Genomic DNA, 27,516 nt, shown 5'->3' with positions numbered 1-27,516 from the left:
TATACCGCTGTTCAAAAGTCGTAAATCTATGGACAAAAAAAAATTCGGGGTAACAAACCAAAACTGAGGGAAACGCATTAAATATAAGAGGAGAACAACGACACAAACAAACGAAAATAGAATATAGACAATAGAAATGTGGTATGCCAAAGAGACAAAAATATGAATATAGGAGAAACAACTTAATAAAAAAAGTTCTACTTGATATAAAAATTATAGAGCACTGTAATTTTTCTGCATAAAGGAATGCATGTATACAGTTGTTTTTTGTATTTCTTTGAACTTTTGTTTTTGGCATGCATTTTCTGTAGAGTTTGGTATTTTGGGTTATTTATTTGTTAAAGCAACAACTTATCACAATGAATTGTTTACACTCAAAATGAGTTCCTGACAACAACAAAAAAGACAACAAAGAAAAACCTATTAAAACATAAACCTGACGCAAAAAAAAAAAACCACAACATATGTTTAGACCAGGTATGAAAACATACGAAAAGCATATATTTGAAAAAAATATGACTTTAAAAACATATGTTTTTCATATGTTTTCCTTTTTTTTTATATATATGTTCGAAAACATGTTTTCACGTCGGGCCTAAACATATGTTTACATATGTTTTCAAACATATAAAAAAACATATGTTAAACATATAAAAACATATGTTGCAATTTTTCCTATGTACCTTAACCGTATTTGGCACAACTTTTGGGAATTTTGGGTCGTCAATGCTTTACAACTTTGTACTTAATTGGCTTAATAACTATTTTGATCTGAGCGCCACTGATGATTCTTATGCAGATGAAACGCACGTCTGTCGTATTAAATTATAATCCTGGTACCTTTGATAACTTTCAACATAAAATGTTCCTATTTCGGGAAAAACCCCACATACAGCATTCACTATTACTTGTTCTTATTTTCTTTACTTTTGTCAACTAATCACAGTATACTTATCTGGTTGGTATATAACACTTACCCTTTCCTGAAAAATAAATATAAATTAGTTTGAAATATGAGGAGTAACATAAGACAATCATGATACAGCAAAAGCAGTTGACGAATTTTACTAATAATGTAAATAGCTGTTCAAACCTTATCATTTTGTCTTTTGGAGATCAATTTTTAAAGTTGTTTAAATAGTTTTGAAAGACAGAATGATAATGGATGCATAATGTATACAATTATGGAAATTCTTCTCAACATATGTATACAACACACTGGTAGTATGCAATGTAACGTTTAACGCGGATATGGGTTATATTTAATTTCTTAATAGAGCTATATAAGTGTTTATGATTTATAACAACCTAAAATTGCAGGATTTAAAACATTCTTTTGTTATTGAAAAATGAGAAATAAGAAATTATAAGTGTGTCGTTAGACATACAACATTTGCTTTTAATTGATTGGGTACTACAAAACATACATATCATCAACATACTATTGTATTGATAATATGAGTCGATGTTTAGGTACTGACTGCATAGTCAAAATAAGGACACGCAAGAGTGTGACATAGGGAACAAAATTGAATATTTAGGACGTAACTACAACATTTAGGTTTACACCAACCTTCATAAATAAGCACACGCTAATAGCTTTAGAAACTATGTCTCGAATATCATAATCATGTCAGATTATTTCAAAAACTGGCACAAATGCTGTGAGTTTTTGGCCGAAAAAATGATATGTGTGATTCCATTTACACCTAAAATAATAGTTATCTAAGGTAGATAATTGTTTTTTTCTGTTCTTTTATGTATTTGTTTTTACATTATTTACATGAGAGTAACATTTTGACTTAAAAAAGCACTTGATGGAAAACAACAAAAAAGTTCTTTAGGATAGGCTGTTATTCAGATTTAAAAGTATGGGAGGTAAGGTAACTGGAATCACACATGCCTTTTTTTATTATTTTCCTCATAATCTTTCCTAACAGTCATATTAAAAAACACAGATAATGATAATTAACCAATCAATGTTTAAACAATTGTAGAATATTTCTCTCTTAAATTGCATGTTGATAGCTAATATTTGCTACTCTATTAACACCATTTTATTAACATCGTTATATCATAAATTGCATTGATAAGTGTATGCTATATTTATTTCTTTGTAACTTAACATTTACCGGCCAAAAAGGGAAATAATTAATCATATAATACAGTATACATGGTATACTATTTAGCAATAAAGTATAAAAATGGTATAACAATTAATTAAATAAGCAGTAAAGCAATTATGGAGCATTTTGAGATGTCAGCCTGTTCTTTCAGACTTGTGAGTATTATAGTCCTTTATCAGTTATTGGAATGTGAAAAGGTATAATTTCAAAGTGTCGATTTATAAATTCATAAATTATAAAGAAATTTAGGTTGATTTGACAGTTTTATATATGTTCTCTATGGTCATATAGTTCTTTAAAAGGATGGTTAGTATTCGTCTTTTTGTGTCATCATCTCAGCTTTCAGCGTCTCCCATGCAGTGAAATCTAGGAAATAGTGAACGAAATCGTCCCGTTGGTTTTTCGTTATTTTGTTGTTGTGTATATTGTTGTTTGTGTCTTTATACTTTTGCCATGTCGTTGCCAGTCTTTTGCCATGTCGTTGCCAGTTTGCCATGTCGTTGCAAGTTTGAATTTGACTGATGAGTTTGAATCTCTCTTTGACATCTTTAGTCTCTTTTGTAGACGGAACACGCGTCTGAGATAATCTCTCTTTGCCATCTTTATCCTCTTTTGTAGACGGAACACGCGTCTGAGATAATCTCTCTTTGCCATCTTTAGCCTCTTTTGTAGACGGAACACGCGTCTGAGATAATCATTTAAAAGGTATATTTATTGATTTACTTAAGTATTCTACTACCACCATTGTATAAAATGAATTACATATGCATTTGTACGCTATACTTATCTGTTTTGTATTTGACACTTACTTGCTGAAAAAAATTAAATGAATAATTATAAAATAAAGCATACAATTCAGCAATAAATTAATACAACGTCAATGGAATAAGTTGAATAAATAGTAATGTGAGAGAAGAACATTTTAAGATGAGAGTTTGTTATGTCAGATTATTAAAAAGTATTTCTGTCAATGTTGATATGGGATATTTGTGTGATATGGCGCCGTATGATAAAGAATGTGTAAATCAAATTTGGTTCATCATTCTCAAGAAAATAGACGAACAGACGATATAATCATGTTTTTGTATGTGCTCTATTGACATAAATTTCAACAGTTTTTGTTATTATACGTCATAGGTTTTATACATTTCTGATATGGGTATTTCCTAAGAAGGTTAATCTAGAAAACAGCGAATTTCACCCTGACGTACACAGTTTACATATGACTTATTTAAACGTTTATTTGGTAGCTTCTACCTCTTTTGTAAAGGAATGGACGTCTGGCATTGATCATTGTAATGTTATGTTTATTGTTTTACTACACTAATCACACCTTATTTTATTGTAAATTAATGTAGAAAATCAAGACATGCAATGTTGATTTTTTTATGACATAACGCGCGTCTATCATACATCATATGCATGGTATATTAATGTTTATACTTTACACCTTTGTTTTAATATCGTCATATAATGAACTTCATATATATAAAGTCTATAAAAACGACCAACCAGCAAATTTACTATGTACCAGTCTAAAGATTTGCACATGATGTATTGTTAAAACTTGTGACACTTGAAGAAGGCCATTTGTTGAGCCGAAATATTTGTCAACACGATTTAATAACAACATTTTCGTATTATACCATCTTATATAAGTACCGTTGTGCAAATCTTTAGACTGATATATATATATATATATATATATATATATATATATGTATATGTATGTATATTCAGAAATAAATTATTCCAACACAAATGAAATTTATTGGATGAATAGTGAAGGTCAATGTACAGTAAATTGGCTAAGTACAGCCACATCTTTGGATCTTTGTAATTTAACTGAATATCGAAAAATATACATTTATCTTTTCTTATTTTTTAAATATTACTGATTAAATTAATTCAAAATAGGTAATTTATTAGAAATCACATAGACGAAAAACGTTCCTACATTTGTTTTTGACTGTTCCAATCTCAAATGTCTATTCCATAGATTTTTCTTTAAAAAAGCTATTTGTTGTTGAAACATGAAATATAGTTTAAATAATTTACAATAATCAAGGGGCCACCGACTTCGTTTTTAGGGTTTATATCATTCAAAGTATTGTTGTAGGTAAACATATGTTTGTAAAACATATGTTTTTAATATGTGTTTCATATGTTTTTCTTTTATATATATATATATATATATATATATATTAATAATGACATGTAGGTAACGGAATAGAAATATGATAACGTGATGAATTTTCAGATGATTCAAACAACCCGTTGTCGGGTTGCTGCCCCTGAATCAGTAGTTTTAAGGAAATTTTGCTGTTTTGGTTTATTATCTTGAACATTATTTTTTTTTTTTTTGAAATTATAATGTTTTATTTAATTTTACATTTGTTAGAGATACATGAAGTACCGATACCTTATCCCGGCCTCGTTAACGTTAGTATATAGCATTTCATTGATAAGTTAGTACTTGTTAGTGCACAATATATATATATTGTAATAATGACATGTATGTAACGGAATAGAAATATGATAACATGATGTATTATAAATTCTAATTTATGAAATTAATTTAATTTTTGCTGCAACTAGATTATGGAATTTTTGATATTTGTCTTCTTTATTAATATTTAGTGACATTGAAGAAATTCTTTTTTGAAAATTTCAAACATATTAATTTGTTTTGATTTTTGTTCGGATATATAGTATCCTTTGTATACAGTAACAGTAATAATGGTTATTGAATCATTAATACTGTAATAACTTGTATCGTTTATTTTGTATCCGTACAAAAGTGATTTAATTGATATGATATGATTTCCTATTTTAAGTTTATCAAGTAATAGTTTTATTTGATCCCAAAATGATTTCAGAAATTTGCATGTTAAAAAGTAGTGCTCATAATCTTCGATGACATCACAAATATTACATAGCGGAGTTTTAGTTATTTTCCAAGAGAAAAGTAATTGTTTGGTTGGTAAAATGTAGTGCAGAAATTTCCATCTTAACATTTTGAATTTATTATCTTGTATACAATAAAAGATATAATTTAGCATTTGTTGTCTTCAAAAAAAATCTTGAATATTATTATAGATAGAGATAAACTGTAAACAGCAATAATGTTCAACAAAGTAAGATTTACAAATAAGTTAACACGACCGAAATGGTCAATTGACCTCCTAAGGAGTTATTGTCTTTTATAGTCAATTTTTAACAATTGTCATAAAATTTGTAAATTTTTATTAACATTTTCCACTAAAACTACTGGGTCAAGTTCATTATAGATAGAGATAATTGTAAGCAGCAAAACTGTTTAGTAAATAAGATGTACAAACACATCACCATCACCAAAACACAATTTTGTCATGAATTCATTTGCTTCCTTTGTTTAATATTCACATAGACCAAGGTGAGCGACACAGGCTCTTTAGAGCCTCTAATTTTATTTTGCCCAGCCCATCAGTCATACATGTAGTATATTGATTTTGAAACTTTGTCAAGAATGATGGTGTATGACTTTGGATGTTTAAGCATCAGGCATGGGGTAACGCAAATTTGTAATTGTAATGCATGGTAAGGAAGGTTGTGATGATTTAGGGAGTTATGGTCCCAACAGTTTAGAAATAAAGGGCCTAAAAAAGGGTGTTAAATAAGCATTTTGCTAGATTTCAAGTTGGTCCAAATCGGGGTCCACAATTTATTTTTTGGTTTTTGATTTCAACAAACATTAAATATATGGGGTTCATGATATGCTAAATCTAACCATGTATTTACATTTTTGATTTATGGGCCCCATTATCAAATTAGTCCACATTGAGGTCAAAACGGTCCAAAATTAAAATTTGTTTGATTTCATCAAACATTGAATTCTTGGGGTTATTTGATATGCTAAATCTAACCATGTATTTATATTTTGGATATTGGGCCATAAAACTAAAAGGTAAATGTCCAATTTCAAATTTTAAAGCTCTAAGACCACATTCATTCTGTGTGAGAAACATATGCTGTGTATATTAAATTTCTCTTGATTTGGCCTTTTTTTTTATACTAAATGTATACTACTATTAGGTGAACTACTTTATGTTTATTGAATGATTGTAAGGTGTTTATATTTGTCTTGCCAGATTTAACTTATTCTATAGGTAAATATAAGCATATTTCAAGTCAAGTTTTATAATTTGGGGGATCAAATTTTCTCAAAAGAGTTATGCCTCTTGGAATCAATGGATATATTAAGTTTATGGAAAATGGTCTCGTAAATGCTCTTATTTTTTTTTATAAAACTTATAGTAACTATTATAGTAATGCCTTTGTCTGTGAAAGTTTGAAGGTCAGTTTGAAATATTTAGTATACAAGAAAAAGAACCCCACTCCAAAGCACATTACTTTTATTTATAAATATTTTTGAGAACAAAATAACATGTTTTTTTTAATAATGCCTATTGATAGATAAAAAAAATGTGAAAAGTAAAGAAACAGAATCAAAGAACATTTGTTTTTAAATTAATACAAAATTGAACTTAAAGTCAATCTAGTTGTTTTTCTTAATTATACAGGATATTTCCAAAAAGCAGCTGCATATACATGCACCAGTAATAGCCAGCAGTGAAGACAATTACATATATGTGTATGTTGATATAGCAATAGAAATATCACATACATCATATGAAAATAGAATATAGACAATAGAAATGGTGTATGTCAAAGGGACAAAAATATGAAAATAGAATATTGAAAATAGAAATGGAATATGTCAAAGAGACACACATATGAAAATAGAAAATATACAATGGAAATGGGATATGTCAGAGAGATAAAAATATGAAAATAAAATATAGAAAATGGAAATGGATTATGTCAAAGAGACAAACATATGAAAATAGAAAATAGATAATAAAAATGGGGTATGTCAAAGACACAAAAATATAAAAATGGAATATAGACAATAGAACTGGGGTATGTCAAAGAGACTAACATAGGAAAATATAATATAGACAATATAAATAGTGTATATCGAAGAGACAAACAAACAAAAATAGAATATAGACAATAGAAATAGTGTATATCGAAGAGACAAACAAACAAAAATAGAAAATAGACAATAGAAATGGGGTATGTCAAAGACACTAAAATATGAAAATAGAATATAGGCAATAGAAATGGGTATGTCAAAGAGACAAATATATGATAATAGAATATAGACAATAGAAATGGTGTATGTCGAAGAGACAAACAAACGAAAATAGAATATAGACAATAGAAATGGGTTATGCCAAAGAGACAAAAAAATGAATATAGAAGAAACAACTTAATAAAAATAAATTCTACTTTATATATAAATAATGGAGCACTGTTATTTTTCTGCATAAAGGAATACCTGTATATAGTTGTTTGTTATATTTCTTTGAACTTTTGATTTTGCCATGAATTTTCTGTGGAGTTTGGTATTTTGGGTTATTTATTGTTTAAAGCAACAACTTATCACAATGAATTGTTAACACTCAAAATGAGGTCCTCACAACAACAAAAAAAAACCTATCAAAACATAAACCTTAAAACCTATCGCCAAAAATAAAAATACACAACATATATTTAGGCCAGGTATGAAAACATGCGAAAAACATATATTTGTAAAAAATATAATTTTAAAAACATATGTTTTTCATATGTTTTCATACCTGGCCTAAATATATGTTATGTTTTTTTAAAATATAAATATGATTTTAAAAACATATGTTTGTCATATGTTTTTCATATGTTTTCCTTTCTCTTTAAGATGTTCGAAAACATGTTTTCATGTCGGGCCTAAACATTTGTTTACATATATTTTCAAACATATGAAAACCATATGTTAAACATATGAAAACATATGTTAAACATATGAAAACATATGTTAAACATATGAAAACATATGTTAAACATATAAAAACATATGTTTGTTAAACATATAAAAACATATGTTTAACAAACATATGAAAACATATGAAAACATATGTTGCAATTTTTCCTATGTACCTTGGCCGTATTTAGCACTACTTTTTGGAATTTTGGGTCGTCAGTGTACTACAACTTTGTACTTAATTGGCTTTATAACTATTTTTATCTGAGCGTCCCTGAAGAATATTATGCAGACGAAACGTGCGTCCGTCGTATTAAATTATAATTTTGGTACCTTTGATAACTTTCAACATAACATTTTTCTTTTTGAGGAAAAACACCACATACAGCATTTACTATTACTTGTTCTTATTTTCTTTACTTTTGTCAACTAATCACAATATACTTATCTGGTTGGTATATAACACTTACGATGCCCTGAAAAATAAATCCATATTAGTTTGAAATATGAGGAGTAACATAAGACAATCATGATACAGCAAAAGCAGTTTATGAATTTTACGAAATACGTTCAGCATATTGTTTTGAAGTGTATTTTTTACTTGAATGTGGTTGCTATTAACTAGAAGCTTAAATAAAATATCAATTAAAGTGGTGAACATGAATATCTCCTTTAAAAAATGTAAATGGCTGTTTAAACCTTATCATTTTGTCTTTTGGATAACAATTTTTAAAGTGGTTTAATATTTTTGAAAGACAGAATGATAATGGATGCATAATGTATACAATTGCCGAAATTCTTCTCAACATATGTATACAACACACTGGTAGTATGCAATGTAACATTACACACAGATATGTATAATATTTAATTTCTTTATAGAGGTATATAAGTGTTTATGATAAATAACAACCTAAAATTGCAGGATTTAAAACATTCTTTTGTTATTGAGAAATGAGAAATTATAAGTGTGTCGTTAGACATACATCATTTGCTTTAATTGATTGGTTACTAAAAAGCATACATATTATCTACATACTATTGTATTGATAATATGAGTCGCTTTTGTTGATCATCTATTGATGTTTAGGTACTGACTGCATGGTCAAAATTAGGACACGCAAGAGTGTGACATAAGGAACAAAATTGAATATTTGGGACGTAACTACCACATTTAGGTTTACACCAACCTGCATAAATAAGCACACGCTTATAGCTTGACAAACTATGTCTCGAATATCATAATCATGTTGGATTATTTCAAAAGCTGGCACAAATGCTGTGAGTTTTTGGTCGCAAAAATAATATGTGAGATTCCATTTACACCTAATAGTTATCTTAGGTAGATAATTGTTTTTCTCTTCTTTTATGTATTTGTTTTTACATTATGTACATGGGAGTAACATTTTGACTTAAAAAAACGCTTTATGCAAAACAACAAAAAAGTTCTTTAGGGTATGCTGTTGTTCAGACTAAAAAGTATGGGAGGTAGGGTAACTGGAATCACACATGCCTTTTTTTTTTATTATTTTCCTCATAATCTTTCCAACGAGTTATTTTAAAAAACACAGAAAATGATAATTAACCAATCAATGTTTACACAGTTTTAGAATATTTCTCTCTTAAATAGCATGTTTATCGTTAAACTTTGCTACTCTATTAACACCATTTTATAAACATCATTATATCATAAATTGCATATATAAGTGTATGCTATATTTATTTGTTTGTAACTTACATTTACCGGCCAAAAAGGGAAATAATTATTCATAGAATACAACATACTATTTAGTAATGAAGTATAAAAATGACAGTACAATTAATTGAATAAGAAGTAAAGACGATTGTGGAGCATGTTGAGATGTCAGCTTGTTCTTTCAGACTAGTGAGTATTATAGTCCTTTATCAATTATTGAAATGTGAACAAGTATAATTTCAAAGTGTCGATTTATTAATTCATCAATCATAAAATTCTTTAAAATGATGGTTATTATTCGTCCTTGGGTTTCATCATCTCAGCTTTCAGCGTCTCCCATGCAGTGAAATCTAGGAAATATTGCACGAAATTGTCCCGTTGGTTTTTCGTTATTTTTTTGTTGTGTATATTGTTGTTCGTCTCTTTATGCTTTTGCCATGTCGTTGCCAGTGTAGTATCCGGAGGGTTAGTTTTAGGTCATCAGACAGACCATCTAGAGATGTCCGAAGCACTACCCAGAAACCATCCTCTTCCGGTTGAAACAACTAATGGCTACAGACGCTTAATTCACTAGAAGAGCAATCGGCTGTTCCTGACTGCAGGAACGACCATCTAAGGTATATATCGGTCTTGAGATATACTCGGGATCACAACATTGGCGCTGCGAGCAATCAGCGGGTAGTGTAAGGTCTTTAAGGGACATTTTTTTATGTTTTTGCCGTGCCGCTTGTGGACGGCAAAAATAGTAAGACAGGAGGGAAAGGTTATTTGGTTTATTCCAGCGAGGAAATAAGTCATTTCAGGCACTCGTGGAATATTTTGGAGGAATTCTTCACAGTTGTTTAGAAGAAAGAATTGTCGAAGTAGACGTCAGATTACCTTTCTGACCCTGAAGGGACAGTTGGGTACCAGTCGACTTGTTATTGTTTTGTTTACTTCTGTTAACCGCAAACCAGAAGGACGGGTAAGCAGTCGTTGTGTTTTTGTTTTGTTTACTTCTGTTAACCGCAGCCCAGAAGGACGGGTTACCCGAAGCAGAAGTACATGTATCTGTGTTATTAAATAAATAAATTGTGGTATTAAGTATGTTGTTTGTTGTTGTTTATTCTTTAAATAAATAAACTTTGTTATAAATTGTTGGTCAGTAATTTACAGTTACAAATGTCGGTTGTAAACCTAAACACTTGTAGCTTTGAAGAGTTACTCAAACTCCAAGGTATAGGCATAACAACTGGGGGAGCAAATAATGGACACTTGAGAGAGCAAGGGCTCTGTGATTGAGTCAGACTTGGCCACACTCTCCCACCTACGAATAACAAGGAGTTATTCAGGGTGGACTTCAGCCCAAATGGAGGTGGCCAAAATATTGGGCCACCACCAAGGCAGGCATGGTGAGATGATAAACAGGGGACACATTGACCCACAGGGCACACCATCACAAGTACAAGGCCAATTTGCATTTAGGCAAGAGGCATGGCACCAGGGTCAAAGAGCCGGGCCCTTGGAAGGACTAAGCCAGATGGACTCTGCCTTCCTTGGATATAGTCCATATCCCGAGGATGCTAATGCTAGACATGAACCCACAGGGAATTGGGATGGGGCTACAGGGAACCGTTACTGAAAAAAGAGTGGAGTCACCATGATATTGGTGACCCAAACCAAGGTAGTCCCCCTCACCACATGTACAGGGGTAGTATTGGGAACAAGCCGTATTGGCCAGGTAGAGACAGTGCGTGGGACAAACTTAACTCGAACTATTGTGCACACCTTCACACCCCATGGTTCATGCATGCAACTATGCAGGTCACGGGTCAGCATCCTGTACCCAACCAGCTTACACTGGTGAGGGACAGTATAAGATGGCCTGCAGTAAGTATGGCAAGAGGCAAGACAATAGGGGTGCGGACACAAGGCAGACCCCATCTCATGAATATGGGGATAGGCAACCCAAGAACCAGTATAATCAAGGGTATACAGCTGTGCCCCCACAAGGGGTCACCGCAGGGAAGAGATATGGACAACAGGCCTACCCAGTACCATATAATGAGGATAGGCCTATAGAAAACACAAGGGGACCTGCCAACAGAGGTGGGCATGAGGAACTTTAGGTGGCGTCTCTAAAATTACCAATGCCCTAAAAAATATTAAGTATGACGGGAAGGGCAACTGGCAGGCCTTTTTCACAAAATTTGAAAGGTATGCAGAGGTTTAATTTGTAAATGGGGTCCACAGGCATGCAAGGACCAACTTTGCTGGTGTCTTGATGGAAAATCCAGTGAATATTATACCCTCATCACAGAAAGAGATTAGGTGGTCAGTTATAGGGGGCTTGTGGAAAAGCTACACACGGTTTTGGTTTCAAGGCGCTCCCTGAGACTGCCCAGGTCCAGTTTAACAATGCCCGGCAAGCCCCTGAGGAGTCTCTCGAGGAATGGGCTGATCGGGTGTTGTCCTTGGCCACAAGGGCATTTATAAACCTCCCCGACTATTACATGTACGAGCAAGCCGTAATTCGACTGTGCCAGGGTATTGAAAACAAACAGTTGGGAGTGCAAATCTCTAACATTCAGCCCCAAAGTATTGAGGAGGCCATAGATAAAATATGGCTATTCCAACATAACACACAGGCAGTATATGGCAAGCCAAACAGGCGTGAGGTTAGACAGGTAATTGATGGGTAGTATTGAGACCACCATGAGGCCTTTTTTGATTATCAGGGGCCCCATGTAAGGGATACCATGGCCCATGAGAGAGCCCCAGTTAGTACATGGAAAGTGGAGTTAGAAAAGTCTGATAAGAAGTTTGAAAACAAACTTGGTCAAGTCCATGAAAAATTAGACGACATGATGGACCAATTCAAGCAACTCCTCACAAGTCCCATTGCAGGAAGCTGCTCACCTGGCAGACAGACAGGGACAGCAAGTTGCCACCACTGTGGGGAGAGGAGCCATTCCAACATGGAATGCCCCAACTATAGAGATAAGTCCGTCTTAGGGGGTCCCTCCACTGATAGAGGGCCTCCATGGGCGGAAGTGTGCTACCATTGTCTTAAGCCTGGACATGAAAAGAAGGACTATCTGGATATACAGGAGAGGAATAGAACTGTTACCTCCACAATTTAGTCAAGCAGAACAGCAACAGGACCAATAAACTTAAACGAGACTACTCAGGAGGCCGGATTGAGTTCCCGCAAATGAAGTTAGGCCTCTTAGTAGTTGAGTCAGTACCGCAAGGCATAGTAGCGGAGGTAGCTATCGTGGGACCAGAGGTAGGTGCCAGGGACAGAGATTGGAACAGAGAACCCAGAGTGTCGGTGAAGGTTATAGCAGAGATTGAGTCAGAGCAGTGCTCCAATTCTGACAAAAAGGCAACTCCTTCAGGCGGATTGGACTGCTACCTATTAAAATGTCTCTGGAACATATTGGGGCATGGTCGAGGAGTTGGAACACAGCCTTCTCCCAGGTGGGTATTTGTTGGTTGAGGAAATCCTTAAAAGGGACCCAGGCTTTGCTGGGTACTCCTTACCTGATATTCATAAACTGATCAAGGTTGATGTGGACAGGAGGTTTACTTTAATAAAGGACTCAGACAATGGTTGTTGGAAAATAAGGGCAAACCAGGGGAATTCCTAGATGGTGGATACCCCAGCCATACCATTAGCAGAGAAATGCCAGGTGCCCCAAGGCAACTTAGTTACTGCAGTATTGCTCACAGGCGACCAGGAGGGTTCAGTAGCCAATATTATGAGGAAACCCATAGGAGCTATTTTGGCAGTTGAGAATCATAGTAGCACTCAAAAGGTTGCTGCCACAACAGAGACAACTTTGGCAAGTGATGAGGAGGCCCATGAAAGTTGGGACTCCACCTCAGACGGTGAGGCACATACCACTTTGGTACAAGGGGTCAGTGATGAGAAGATCGTCACAGTGTTTCCTACTCCTGTTGTTGACGGAGGAATGACTGACAATACTGAAAACAGTCATACATCCCTCACTTTTGAGGACCCTTCCTCAACAGGAGAAACTGACAGAAAAGCCGCGACAGAAAGCAACAGTCCGCTCAACAATGAAAAAGTTATAACTTTCAAATCTGCTGTCAACAAGGAATCTGTATACATTAATCCAGAAAGCCCCGATTTGGGATTGGGGCTGCTTTTCAAAACAGATAATGTTGGCACCAGGTATTTAAATCAGCAGCAGCCGCCACTAGTAGACAGTGGGAAGTCAGTCTTTTGTGTGAGCACAGTTAGATCGGGTCCCAACAGAAGACAGCGGGACCCTGGAATTCCCTACCTAAACAAAGGTATAAATACAGTGCAAGTGAGAAAAAAATGAGACCAGACTCTTCACGACAGAGAATGGATCAGCACAATCTCCTGGGTCAAACTATATAGTGGACATACAACAACTAAATGGCCCGGTTCTAGTTTGTATAAAGACGGGGAAGAGTTGGCATACGATCCAGACAAGAACAATTCACAGTTGTCTGGGTTCCCAATTAGTTGGGAACCCATTGTACTATCTTTTAGTTAATCAGTAGACCCATGGATACAAAGGGTCCGTTTTGGGGGGATAGGTTTTATACTTTTTTTTAAATTGTTAGAGGGGATAGGGTATATACTTTTTTAAATTGATGCATATTTTCTCTAAATTTGGTATTATTTCCGTATTTTATTGATTTTGGGCAAAAATCACAGGGCCCCCCTCAGTAGAGGGGTCTTATTAATAAAAAGGGGGGGAGTGTAGTATCCGGAGGGTTAGTTTTAGGTCATCAGACAGACCATCTAGAGATGTCCGAACCACTACCCAGAAACCATCCTCTTCCGGTTGAAACTACTAATGGCTACAGACGCTTAATTCACTAGAAGAGCAATCGGTCGTTCCTGACTACAGGAACGACCATCTAAGGTATATATCGCTCTTGAGATATACTCGGGATCACAACACCAGTTTGAATCTCTCTTTGGCATCTTTAGCCTCTTTTGTAGACGGAACACGTGTCTGATATAATCTCTCTTTGTCATCTTTAACCTCTTTTCTAGACGGAACACACGTCTGAGATAATCTCTCTTTGGCATCTTTAACCTTTTTTGTAGACGGAACACGCGTCTGAGATAATCATTTAAAAGGTATATCTATTGATTTACTTATCTATTCTACTACCACCATTGTATATAAAAAAATGAATTGCATATGCATTTGTACGCCATACTTATCTGTTTTGTATTTGACACTTACACCCTGAAAATAAATCAAGGAAATGATTATAAAATACAGCATACAAGTCAGCAATAAATTAATACAACATCAATTCAATAAGTTGAATAAGTAGTAATGTGAGAGAAGAACATTTTAAGATGAGAGTTTGTTATGTCAGATTATTAAAAAGTATTTATGTCAATGTTGATATGGGATATTTGTATGATTTGGCGCCTTATAATACAGAATGTGTAAATCAAATTTAGTTCATCATTCTCAAGAAAGTTGACGTAAAGACGATATACTCATATTTTTGTATGTTCTCTATGGACATAAATTTTAACAGTTTTTGTAATTATACGTCATAGATTTTTATCAAGCAACTTGATAACGGATTGGTAAATATCATAAAACAAAGTTGATGATCCCATGATTATTTTAGATATTAATTAAAACGAAAATGCATGTTCCAACAACATTAAATTTTTGAGGGAGAATCTATTAAGTAGAAATTTCAGTTGAAAGGATTTTAGACAACTTATAGATCGTTTTTGCTTCTTTTAACTGCTTGCTACATGTTTTATACACATATTCTTTTATTTATAAAGAATACAATTAGTATTATTTCAGACAGTAAAAGAAATAAATGCCATTTTTTCGATTTTCAGTTATATTTAAATGCAGAATTATACCACAATCTGTGACATAGCCAATTTACTAGTTTACTAAACTCACAAAAATGCTGAATTCAAAACGGAAAGTCCTTAACCAAATTGCAAAATCAAAAGCTCAAACACATCAAACGAATGGATAACAACTGTCATATTCTTGATGTGGAAAAGACATTTTCATTTTATAAATTCATAAATTATAAAGAAATTTAGGTTAAAACACCATTTAGGAATGTTGAACTTGGGTTGATTGACCAGATTTATATATGTTCTCTATGGTCATATAGTTCTTTAAAATGATGGTTATCATTCGTCCTTGGGTTTCATCATCTCAGCTTTCAGCGTCTCCCATGCAGTGAAATCTAGGAAATAGTGCACGAAATCGTCCCGTTGGTTTTTCGTTATTTTGTTGTTGTGTATATTGTTGTTTGTCTCTTTATACTTTTGCCATGTCGTTGCCAGTTTGACTGATGAGTTTGAATCTCTCTTTGGCATCTTGAGCCTTTTTTGTAGAAGGAACTCGCGTCTGAGATAATCATTTAAAAGGTATATATATTGATTTACTTAAGTATTCTACTACCACCATTGTATAAAATGAATTGCATGTGCATTTGTACGCTATACTTATCTGTTTTGTATTTGACACTTACATGCTGAAAAAATCAAATAAATAATTATAGAATACAGCATACAATTCAACAATAAATTAAAACAACGTCAATAAAATAAGTTGAATAAGTAGTAATGTGAGAGAAGAACATTTTAAGAAGAGAGTTTGTTATGTCAGATTATTGAAAAACGTATTTATGTCAGTAATGATGCCTAATATTGATATTGGATATTTGTATGATTTGGCACATTATAATAACAAATGTGTAAATAAAATTTGGTTCATCATTCGCAAGAAAGTTGACGTAAAGACGATATATTCATATTTTTGTATGTGTTCTATGGACATACATTTCAACAGTTTTTGTTATTATACGTCATAGGTTTTATACATTTCTGCTATGGGTATTTCCTATGAAGGTTAACCTAGAAAACAGCGAATTTCGCGGTGACGTACACAGTTTACATATGACTAATTATTTTGAACGTCTATTTGGTAGCTTCTACCTTTTTTGTAAAGGAATGGACGTCTGACATTCATCATTGTCATTTTATGTTTATTGTTTTACTTAATATTTAAATTCAATTGAAATAAATGTGTACTGCAAAAAAGGTAATAGATGATTACTATAGTGTTATATATAGAATCTAAAGAAAGTTGTCATTTTCTAAATTTATGAAGTTGCTTTATATACTATGTCATATAAAATATAAAATTGAGAATGGAAATGGGGAATGTGTCAAAGAGACAACAACCCGCCCAAATAAAAAACAACAGCAGAGGGTCACCAACAGGTCTTCAATGTAGCGAGAAATTCCCGCACCCGGAGGCCTCCTTCAGCTGGCCCCTAAACAAATATATACTAGTCCAGTGATAATGAACGCCATACTAATTTCCAAATTGTACACAAGAAACTAAAATTAAAATAATACAAGACTAACAAAGGCCAGAGGCTCCTGACTTGGGACAGACGTAAAAATGCGGCGGGGTTAAACATGTTTGTGAGATCTCAACCCTCCCCCTATACCTCTAACCAATATATATTTAAGAATAAAAGATGTTCACTGAATATACTAGGCTTAAATTAATAGTGAAAACAGTAATCATAAAATATATCTGAAACATTCATAAAATTTTGAATAAAATAATAAAATATAAGTCACAATTCATGTTTTGATCAGCTTGTTTTATTTTTATTTTATTGTGATTTATATATATATATATGTAAATGTTGATAATGAGGTGTTCAAGTAATATTATGTTTATCGTGAAATTTTAGGTTCAATATTATATGCAATTGTTATTTCAAATTGTTATTCAACTTACTAGTCAGGGGTAGTAACTGTTGATAAAACAGTTCCTTAATTGATGAAATACAATAGATAGATACAAAATATAGGTCTATGTTGGTTAAGATTAAGTCGAGTATTGATCAGACTAAGTCAAGTATTGTTCAGTTTGGTAAGGGATACAATAAAGGATTTTACCAGGATATGTACATCTCATTTAACTTTTTTCTTTTCAAATTTCTTTGATATATATTTCTTTTCAATCATTAATAACAGAGAAGATAAATTATAGTATGCATTTTGTTCGTAAAACCAGAGAAAACCACAAATTTACCAATTTGACAGCATAGTAAATTTGACACGAAAAAGCATTAAAATATGATAAAACTTTCTTTTATTAACACCCATCGTTAGTTTTTTTAAGTCAAATTTATTCAGATTGGTCCACATCATCTTTATTGAGATTTTGGAAAAAAGTTAATTTGTGGAACTGTGATTATTTTCAGGATAATAACCCTAAAATGGGTAAACATTTTATGAAAAACGGGAAAATCAACAAAATTGGGTACTTTCATAGGGCGTAGCAAGGCAATAAGTGAAGCACCATAGAATGTTTTCTTCATCAATAATTTTGTTCAGACATATACCCAAAAATCAGGTTTTGAAAGAAATTTTAAGCTCCTAAGAGGTGTATATCCTTAACACTTAACATGTCAAAATATCTCTCTGATTTTTACTTCTGTGCAATTGCGTCTTTGTCTACTGAAAACCTTTTTTTTCAATTTCAATACAAACACTTAAAAATATTTACTGTGCATTATCCTTTCGTTTATATCTTTTGTGTAGTTAATTACAATATACTTATCTATTTGGTACATAACACTTACACGAAACTGAAACAATAAAAATAAAAATGCAATCTTAAATAAGTATAAAGAAATATCACTTTGTAAATATGGCTAACTATTTTTTTGAAGTGTTAATGATGTTTAGATAAAACTTTAAAGACGTGCTTATATCGAGTTACATGTATTTTATTTGTATCAATACAGTCCCAATAAAGGATAGTATGTGCAATATTTCTGACATACATGTTATTTCAATGCAAATCATAATTTCGTCAAAATGACGTCATCTGGAATACGATACGAAGTGTAAACTTGAGAATCAGACAACTGTTATTATAATTAAAGATCCAGGAAACCTTGACATGTCGAAAGTGAGATAAGACCCGTCAGCCTTAATTTTGACTGTAAAGTTATGTGATGTCGAATCAGTATATTAGTGCTGAAAAAATGAAAAAAATGATAAATGGATAGTTGAATTGTTTGTCACAGTTACTAGATGGAAGATGTCAATTCTGAAAAAAAATCAAAAAAAAAGCATAACTTGTTCTTTCGGTTATATCCTTAATGTTAAGTTCACTGCGATATATGAGATATAAGCACACATTGACATATGGTTTATTTATTTACAAGACATCATCGATATACTCAATTGTTAGGTAAAAGAACATTGTATTTTTTTTATCAATGCCTTTGAGATAATTTTGAAATCAAAGTTATAATTATTTTTTTCTAGTTAGATCAGACATATATAGCAGAAGGTGTACATCCTACAATGTTCAACTGTTTTATACTTAGAAATGTGACATGAACAGCGAATTGATACTTCTATAATCTGTCGCAAATTAATGTTGTATCACCTTTGTTACTTAACTATGGAGTAATAATACGATTGCTAATAATATATCTCTGTATGGGCTATCTAATTTAAATACATGCATTTTATGATTGCTTCATTGGAATTGCTTTTTTTATATAATAAACAAGCATTGGTTTGTTGTAAGTTAATACAAGCCGAGGAAATAAATAAAATCCGTTTTAAAAACACTTAATACCTATGTAAAATAGTTGTAAACACATTTAAAAATTGTTTATAAAAAAACAAAAAAAAAAACAAAGGACAACATAACTTCAAAATCATCATCAGTACCGAATAAACTAAATAAAACAATGTTAAGTTCCATTCGGATTTCACTACTGCAATAATTGTCACTTTAGTATTCCCTTTTCCTTTAGGATTCAAAAATATATTATTACGTTAAACCAACATACAAGACAACAGATACTTCAAAGTCCTTTATCAAATGGTAAATCAAAACCTTAGACACATCAAACGAATAAAAACATTTGTCATAGTCCTGACTTGGTACAATCATTTCCTCCTACGGAAACGAGGCTGTAAATCTGGTTTTATAACTTAACCTGTAATCTGTATGACAGTCGCATATAATTTCCTTAAATTGACAATAATGTGTGAGCAAAACAAATATAATATGCCGATTCCAGTATTCTGTTTATATTATATAATATAATTGTTTATTTTCTCAAACGACATTTTTAACAAGATACAATGGGCATTCGAAAATCATAAAAACTAATAAAAAAAATAAAACACCTTTACAAAAAAAAAAAGACAACAAGCCAAACAACAATTTTAAAAAATACATAGAAAACTCAGATGTAGCATTCGTCGTGTTTCTCGTGTAAACATCTTGCTGTTTGGGGAGTAAAATGTCCTCTGTGCTATTAGTATTTCGCAATCAAGAAAATCATGACAAGTCTTTAGGAATACGATACGAGTGGTAAATTTCAGAATCAGACAACTGTTGTTATAATTAAAGATCCAGGAAAACCTTGAAATGTCGTTAGTGAGATAAGACTCATTAGCCTTAATTGTGACTGTAAAGTTATGTGATGTCGAATCAGTATGTTAGTGCTGAAAAATGGAAAAATGATAAATGGATAGTTGAAATTGTTTTTCACAGTTACTAGATGGAAGATGTCAATTCTGAAAAAAAAATCAAAATAAAAAGCAGAACTTGTTCTTTCGGTTATATCCTTAATTTTGAATTCACTGTGATATATGAGATACAAGCACACATTGACACGATTGCTAATAATATATCTCTGTACGGGCTTTATAAACCAGGTTTTTATCACACAATTTAATTTTAATACATGCAATTTATGATTGCTTCATTGAATTTTTTTATATAATAAGCAAGCATTGGTTTGTTGTAAGTTAATACAAGCCGAGGAAATAAATAAAATCCGTTTTAAAACACTTTATGCCAATGTAAAATACTTGATTTCACTACTGCAATAATTGTCACTTTAGTATTCATTTTTCCTTTAGGATTCAAAAATATATTATAACTTTAAACCAACATACAAGACAACAGATAATTCAAAATGGAAAGTCCTTTATCAGATGACACATCAAAACCTTAAACACATCACATGAATAAAAACATTTGTTCCTGACTTGGTACAATCATTTCCTCATACGGAAATGAGGCAGTAAACTTGGTTTTATAACCTGTAATCTGTATGACAGTCGCTTGTATTCCCTTACATTGACAACAATGTGTGGGCGAAACAAATATAATATGTTATAAGAGGACCATTTTTTTTAAATTCCAGTATAAAAGATTTGAATTAAAAATGTTCTCAAAAGACATTTTCAACAAAATACAATGAGCATTCGAAAATAATAAAAAAAAAAACAATGAAAAAAAACAACACCTGGACAAAAAAAAACAACAAGCCAAACACAAATTTTTGGGGAGTAAATGTCCTCTGTGCTATTACTATTCCGTTATCAAGTTATCATGAAAAGTCATTAGTTACCTGGTTGAAATTAGATAATAAAACTAACAAACCTAATCAAACACTTTAAAAACTAAATCGAATGACAAGAAAATATCGTAAATGGTAATTATCAACCATATCCAGCTGATATCATGAAGATCTTGTTTTAATATTGCAGTATGTATCTAATGGTCAGTGTTTAATATTTATTATTTTATAACATATGTAGTATAGAACAATCAAGTGATTGAAATACACAAAATGTATTTGTAAAACTTGTCTGTAGTACATGACCGTTTTAGATATTTGTCATTTACAATAGATGTAGATAATACTTACTTATCAGATCTCTTTTCCCTTCTGAAAGATGAAACAGATCAGTGGCGTTAGATATATATGTATAAGTGAAAGATGTCTAAACAAACAGACCAGTATATTTGCTTCTGTTCAATGTGAAAATGTGATGTGTCGTTCATTATTGAGGACTGAGGTTAAGCTGTTCCATGTTTTTCTGGAATTTTCAATCAAACAGACATCAATGGTTTATCAAGAATGGAGTACAGTGTTGGACGACCTTTTTCTAAATTGTCCTTGCATCATACATGTTTCCCTGGCAATGGCAATTATGTAAAATTGAGAATGGAAATGATGAATGTGTCAAAGAGACAAAAACCAGACTTAAGAGTAGAAAACAGCCGACGACCACGAATGGGTCTGTATTTATAACACAGCGAGAAAGTCCTGCAAGTTCTGTAAAAAAAATACGAACAAAGACCAGAGGCTCCTGAATTTAGAAAGACGCAAAATTGCGGCGGTGTTAGAGAAGTTTAGTGAGATTTCAACTTTCCCTATGCTTAAATATCAAAGTATTCACAAATTGAGAGGTAGAATTCTGCTTTTAATCACTATTTCTGTTTTTTTCATTAATGGGTTTAAAAGATTTCTGAAACATTGCAATCATCTACAATGCATGGGGCTTAAAATAAGAACAAATGACAGAAGTTGCATTTTCGAAGACCAAACATATTCTGCAATTCATTGAAATAAAGGAATAAAAAACGTTTTGTCTTAATACTTTGGATACGCCATACATTGTCATATGATACATATATACATCTTTGTGTCATGTCCATAGAAACAAGGAACTTACCCACACTTGCTGCATTTCCACAGGTATCTGCCTCGCTCTTTTGTGTTCACTTCCTGTTTGTGATCACTATAAATAGTAACACTAAGCTAGTAATAACTGGTAGACACATAATCAGTGCAAAATTAGCAAACAGCATTTGAAATATATACAAGAGTCATATACCAAGTTAATGAACCTCGAATTAATTAAGAAAGAAAGAATAAGATCCGCGCACACAGAGACAGAGATATTACCAGGAAGATATATTGCTTAAATTCAGAGAAGTTTTCTATGGTTCAGTGTAGAAGAGAAGCTGTTTACCCACCAAGAGTATCACAATTCACCATTTGTTTTAAGTGGGGGTTGTCGTTACATAGTGTTCCTAATTTTTTTATAAGACCTTACATTTACAAGACCCTTTTCCCTGTCTTTCTTACAGACAACAAAAAACTGAATGAAATGACGAACTATTCTAATTTAACCATTCATAAACCAACATATTTCTAATCTCATTTCAACTTGTTGAAGAACTATATACGATTATTCCAATCATTTTGTAATGACTGATAGTTCTCATATTATACAATTGAAACCCCTTGTACTAACTTCATCTGCATTTCGTAAATGTAACTTATAAAATCATTCACCCCATCAAGAAAAGTCGATTGTGAAAGTGACTACTGGATTCGTTAACCTCTTAATCTACAGTCGATTGTGAATGTAAATGCTGAAGTGGTTGAACTCTTCACTGACAGTTGATTGCGAATAACTTTGTAAATAGATAATATGTTAAAAAGAGGTGAATATAACTCAAAGAGGACAATTCCATATGAGGTAAGATATGACATACAAAGACTATTTAAAAAAGGACAAACTACACTTAACAAAACAGTATAACTTTGTTATGATGTTGTAAAACAGTATGGCGTCTTTTGATTATACGTGCCTCAATAGACCAGATAATTGTGATGAATGACTTTTATATTTTGCTTAAATCGTATAAGTTTAAAGAGGTTCTAAAATTGCAACTAGACAAGCAAGGACATTTAAATGAAAATTAATTGCAACAAAAAAAATTATGCTACTAGTATGCATTTGCATATCATAAGAAGATTTATTTACTCAAACGCAATCGTGCTCAAGCCAGTGTGTTCTAACGTACGTAGTGGAAAAAAGAGGAGAGACATAAACCAGAGAGACATTCTAATTGACTTATCGAAAATAAAATTAAACAGTGTATTGGTGTACGCAATATATAAAACAAACTTAATCAGAACCCTTGCAACGTCAAATGCTTAGGTATGCAAGAAGATAATGTGTAATTCACTCAAACATTTGATGACAAGTTTAGTTGTTACCCCGATTATGTTTTTTCTCCATGGATTTATGAGTTTTGAACAGCGGTATACTACTGTTGCCTTTATTTACATTGTCAAATACGTAACTTTAAAAACTGTATAATATACAAAATATTTCCCTACCTCTTGTGTGGAGGTATTTCTCTTCCTCTGTTTATGGTTTGTTGTGTACGCATTTCACTGATAAAAAGAAATTAAATTTTTATATTTTTTTCTTAAAATGTTCTGTCAAGTGTCAGGCGTATGACAGTTGTTAACATATAGTCATTTTCTTTGTATGTTGGTGTTTATTTTTGTAGCAGTACAGTGTTTATATTGTTCCGTTGCTTTCCACTTGTAATTAATGTGTTTCCCGTAGTTTTATTCGGATTTTTTTCAGTTTAATCGAATTATGACTATTGTAAAGCGGTATACTTCTATTGTCTTTATTTATATTATTATATTGCATAAAATGCATGAAATAAGAATAAAATTTCTAAATAACGAGAAAATCAGTAATATCTGTACTAGTTTGAAAGCAAGTATTTTTGCATTTTGTACGTATTGTCATGGTTAGTACATGTACATGTATCAGTACAACTTAACATGTACATTGCCATAGACCCCGTATTTATTCGCACATTGTGAATCCATAATATTGAACAAAACATTTGTTAAGACCACATATTTGTATTTCATGAATTATCTCTCCTTCGTCTGTCATATTATATGCAGACATAAGTTGATATTTTAAAAAACAACATAATTTTGATTTTGCAAAAATACATGTCTCTTTAAGATACTATAAAATTGAGAATGAAAATGGGGAAAGAGACAACAACCCGACCATAGAGCAGACAGCAGCAGAAGGTCACCAACAGGTCTTCAATGCAACGATAAATTATCGCACCCAGAGGCGTCCTTCAGCTGGCCCCTAAACAAATATATACTGGTACAGTGATAATGAACACCATACTAAACTCCAAATTGTACACAAGAAACTAAAAGTTAAAATAAAACAAGACTAACAAAGGCCAGAGGCTCCTGACTTTGGACAGGCGCCAAAATGCGGCGGGGTTAAAATGTTTGTGAGATCTCAACCCCCCCCCCCTAATACCTCTAGCCAATGCAGAAAAGTAAACGCATAACAATACGCAAATTAAAGTTCAAGAGAAGTCCGAGTCTGATGTCAGAAGATGTAACCAAAGAAAATTAAAAAAAAATGACAATAATGCATAAATAATATCAGACTACTAGCAGTTAACTGACATGTCAGCTCCGGACTTCAATTAAACTGATTGAAAAATTATGTTTTCAGCATATGCATATCAGGCACAATCCTCCCCGTGAGGGGTTTAGTATCATACCATCATAACATATATGAGAAGAGCATAACCCGTGTCATGCCAACAACTGGTTTACTAATAATAAATGTATTTAGTTCCGATTATGGTTATATTGAAAAATGAATGACGATTACAAAATGCTCAATTATTTTTAGTAGAATTACCTGATTATGTAGTTACCAAATAACTGTTTAACGTCGTTATCTGTTGCAGACTTAGCAGTATACTGTATGTTAGGAAATTCAGGTATAGGCTTTACCGTCAGCTTTGCGATGTCGTCTGTAAGCTTCTGTAAAGACTGCAACAATTTTTCATCGTTTCGTGTCTTGTTGAGTTCATGTATTTTCTTGTCTAAGTCGCGTCCTGCCTTCAAATCCATTTGAGTATCTTCCAATAGCTTTGTTAATTTGTCCCTTTCCTTCCTGGATTGATCCTTGACCGAGGCAATCTTCTCTGAGATACATTTATCAACCATAGTCTTTATCTTTGTACCTTCTTCTGTTATAGCTTTGACTATTCCTTCCACCTTCACATCAAATGCCTTTAGACCTTCTTCTAGCTGCTTCATGTTTTGGGTTGCCCCATGTACCTTACTACGCAAGTCTGTTGTATTCGTCTCCTTCAGCTGTGATATGCTGTCGAGAAGTTTGGAAAAGGCATGGCCTGAGTGACTGCCAGTCACACAACTGCTACATACCGCTACGTTACAGGTATTACATACAAAACTTACGTCTTCATTGTGGTCTTTACATTTTGATTTACCTTCCGGTATAACATCAGAGGAAGACTGGAACTGGTGGTGCTTTGTCACTCTCTGCCGTTTATGAAAGCCTTTACAATTATCACAAAAGTACTGTTCACACTCTAAGCAGTAATGAGATCCAGAGGCACTAACACATATCTCACATGTGTTAGAGGCTGCCTGTCCCGTGTTGCTACTCATCGTCTTCGATGTAATACACTGGAACCAATTGCCAACACTGCTATCGAAATAAATCAATAACGAGTATATGTGTACGCTCTGTATTTAAATGTAACGCTGTAAAACATCAAACCTAATATATAGTTTGGATATTCAATTAACATTTACATACAATAACCATTTAAATGCCTATTGTATTATTGATCAATGTCCTGATTTATAGATACTAAGATTTTTTGACTTGTGTTATTGACTGGTGTGTGTTATAACTATGGATGGCAACGCATAGTAAGACATAACAAATAAAGTAACATACTATAAGGTGTAAAAAAAAACCGTAATAATTTAAGTGCTGAATTTTATTTGTAAATAAACAATTTGCTTTGGACTTCAAATTTAGTTTATTGAAGGAAAATCTGTCTTATTTTTAAAATATACATTAAATTGTAAAAAAAAACACAATTGAATTAGCTCTCGCCGCGTTATAGCCTTTTTGTGCATAGGCAGCATAAAGCATTTTACCAATGAATCAATCAATCAATAAAAAACGATTAACGTATACATTGGTATACATTTTTGAGAAAATTATATATCGGTAAGTATAAAACAGAAGATGTGGTATGATTGCCAATGAGACAAATATCCACAAAAGACCAAAATGACACAGACATTAACAATTATAGGTCACCGTACGGCTTTCAACAGTGAGCAAAGCCCATACCACATAGTCAGCCATAAAGGGCCCCGATAACACAATGTAAAACAATTCAAACGAGAAAACTAACTGCCTTATTTATGTAAAAAAAAATAAAGAAAAAAACAAATATGTAACACATAAACAAACGACAACCACTGAATTACAGGCTCCTGACCAGGGACAGGCACATACAGGCACATAGTCTCTCATAACTCTTTATAGAGTGGCTCTTGTTGTTAATTTGTGTTTTAAAAAGCTGTATATTTTATATGTAACAAGTGGTGAGACTTTAATAAAGTATTTGTCTTGTCTTGTCTTGTCTACATAAATAATGTGGCGGGGTTAAATATGTTAGCGGGATCCTAACCCTCCCCTAACCTGGGACAGTGGTATAACAGTACAACATAAGAATTTGTAGCAGATCCTAAACCGATGTTGTATACGACAAGACTGAATAGAAAACACATTTACATTTCATTTGTAATATACGCGATTCTAAATGTTTTAGTAAACTTGAAGATTCAAAAATGCATCACAATGTAAATCCACATTACATTTTAAATTTAAAAATCGCAAATATAACACAATAGGTAAATATACAGTATAAAGACTATTGGTATTTACAGATAAATGACCATGTAAACATGTTACCAGTGAGGTGAGACACATATACAATTAATACGAAATATGTGATTGAATTCAGTTATAAGTCTACCACTTGTGTCAATATCGAGGACATAATCAAGTAATGAAATAGACCTTCAACATTCCGTAATATTCGCAATCTCAGGGTCACGGTGCTATTTGGTGTCGCTTATCTAAGCGGACGACCCTAAATCGCCAAAATAAATTTTGCCAATAAGTATGACATTTTGATAAATATGTGAAATAGCTAGAGCTGTTAGGAACAGCTTATTTATTTAATAGTATCTATATCTATTATGAAGCATCTTTAAGGCTTTGTAAGCAAATATTAAACAGTGTCAAATTTAAC

The 27,516-nt window shown here is 32.4% G+C and overlaps 1 protein-coding gene across 1 annotated transcript; it reads right to left on the bottom strand.

The window, feature by feature from the left end:
- Positions 1 to 14,900: 14,900 nt before the first annotated feature.
- Positions 14,901 to 25,878, bottom strand: LOC139494292 (E3 ubiquitin-protein ligase TRIM71-like). Its single transcript, XM_071282460.1, has 4 exons — positions 25,068 to 25,878; positions 23,702 to 23,758; positions 16,187 to 16,189; positions 14,901 to 14,907 (listed from the first exon to the last, which is right to left on the bottom strand). Exons 1-4 carry the CDS (start codon positions 25,844 to 25,846, stop codon positions 14,901 to 14,903), a joined length of 846 nt encoding a protein of 281 aa, XP_071138561.1. The 5' UTR covers positions 25,847 to 25,878.
- Between the last annotated feature and the right edge of the window lie 1,638 nt (positions 25,879 to 27,516).

This window comes from Mytilus edulis, chromosome 11, assembly GCF_963676685.1.
Source record: "Mytilus edulis chromosome 11, xbMytEdul2.2, whole genome shotgun sequence".
In the NCBI taxonomy this organism is placed as follows: domain Eukaryota; kingdom Metazoa; phylum Mollusca; class Bivalvia; order Mytilida; family Mytilidae; genus Mytilus; species Mytilus edulis.
This window is presented reverse-complemented; position numbering and strand designations above follow the sequence as displayed.

Excerpts from the sequence above, each read along its gene's own strand:
- LOC139494292 (XM_071282460.1), bottom strand. The coding sequence starts at position 25,846 with ATGAGTAGCAACACGGGACAGGCAGCCTCTAACACATGTGAGATATGT. Across the intron at positions 23,759-25,067 it reads TTTGGTAACTACATAATCAG|TGAAATGCGTACACAACAAA; the intron begins GTAATTCTACTA and ends TCTTTTTATCAG.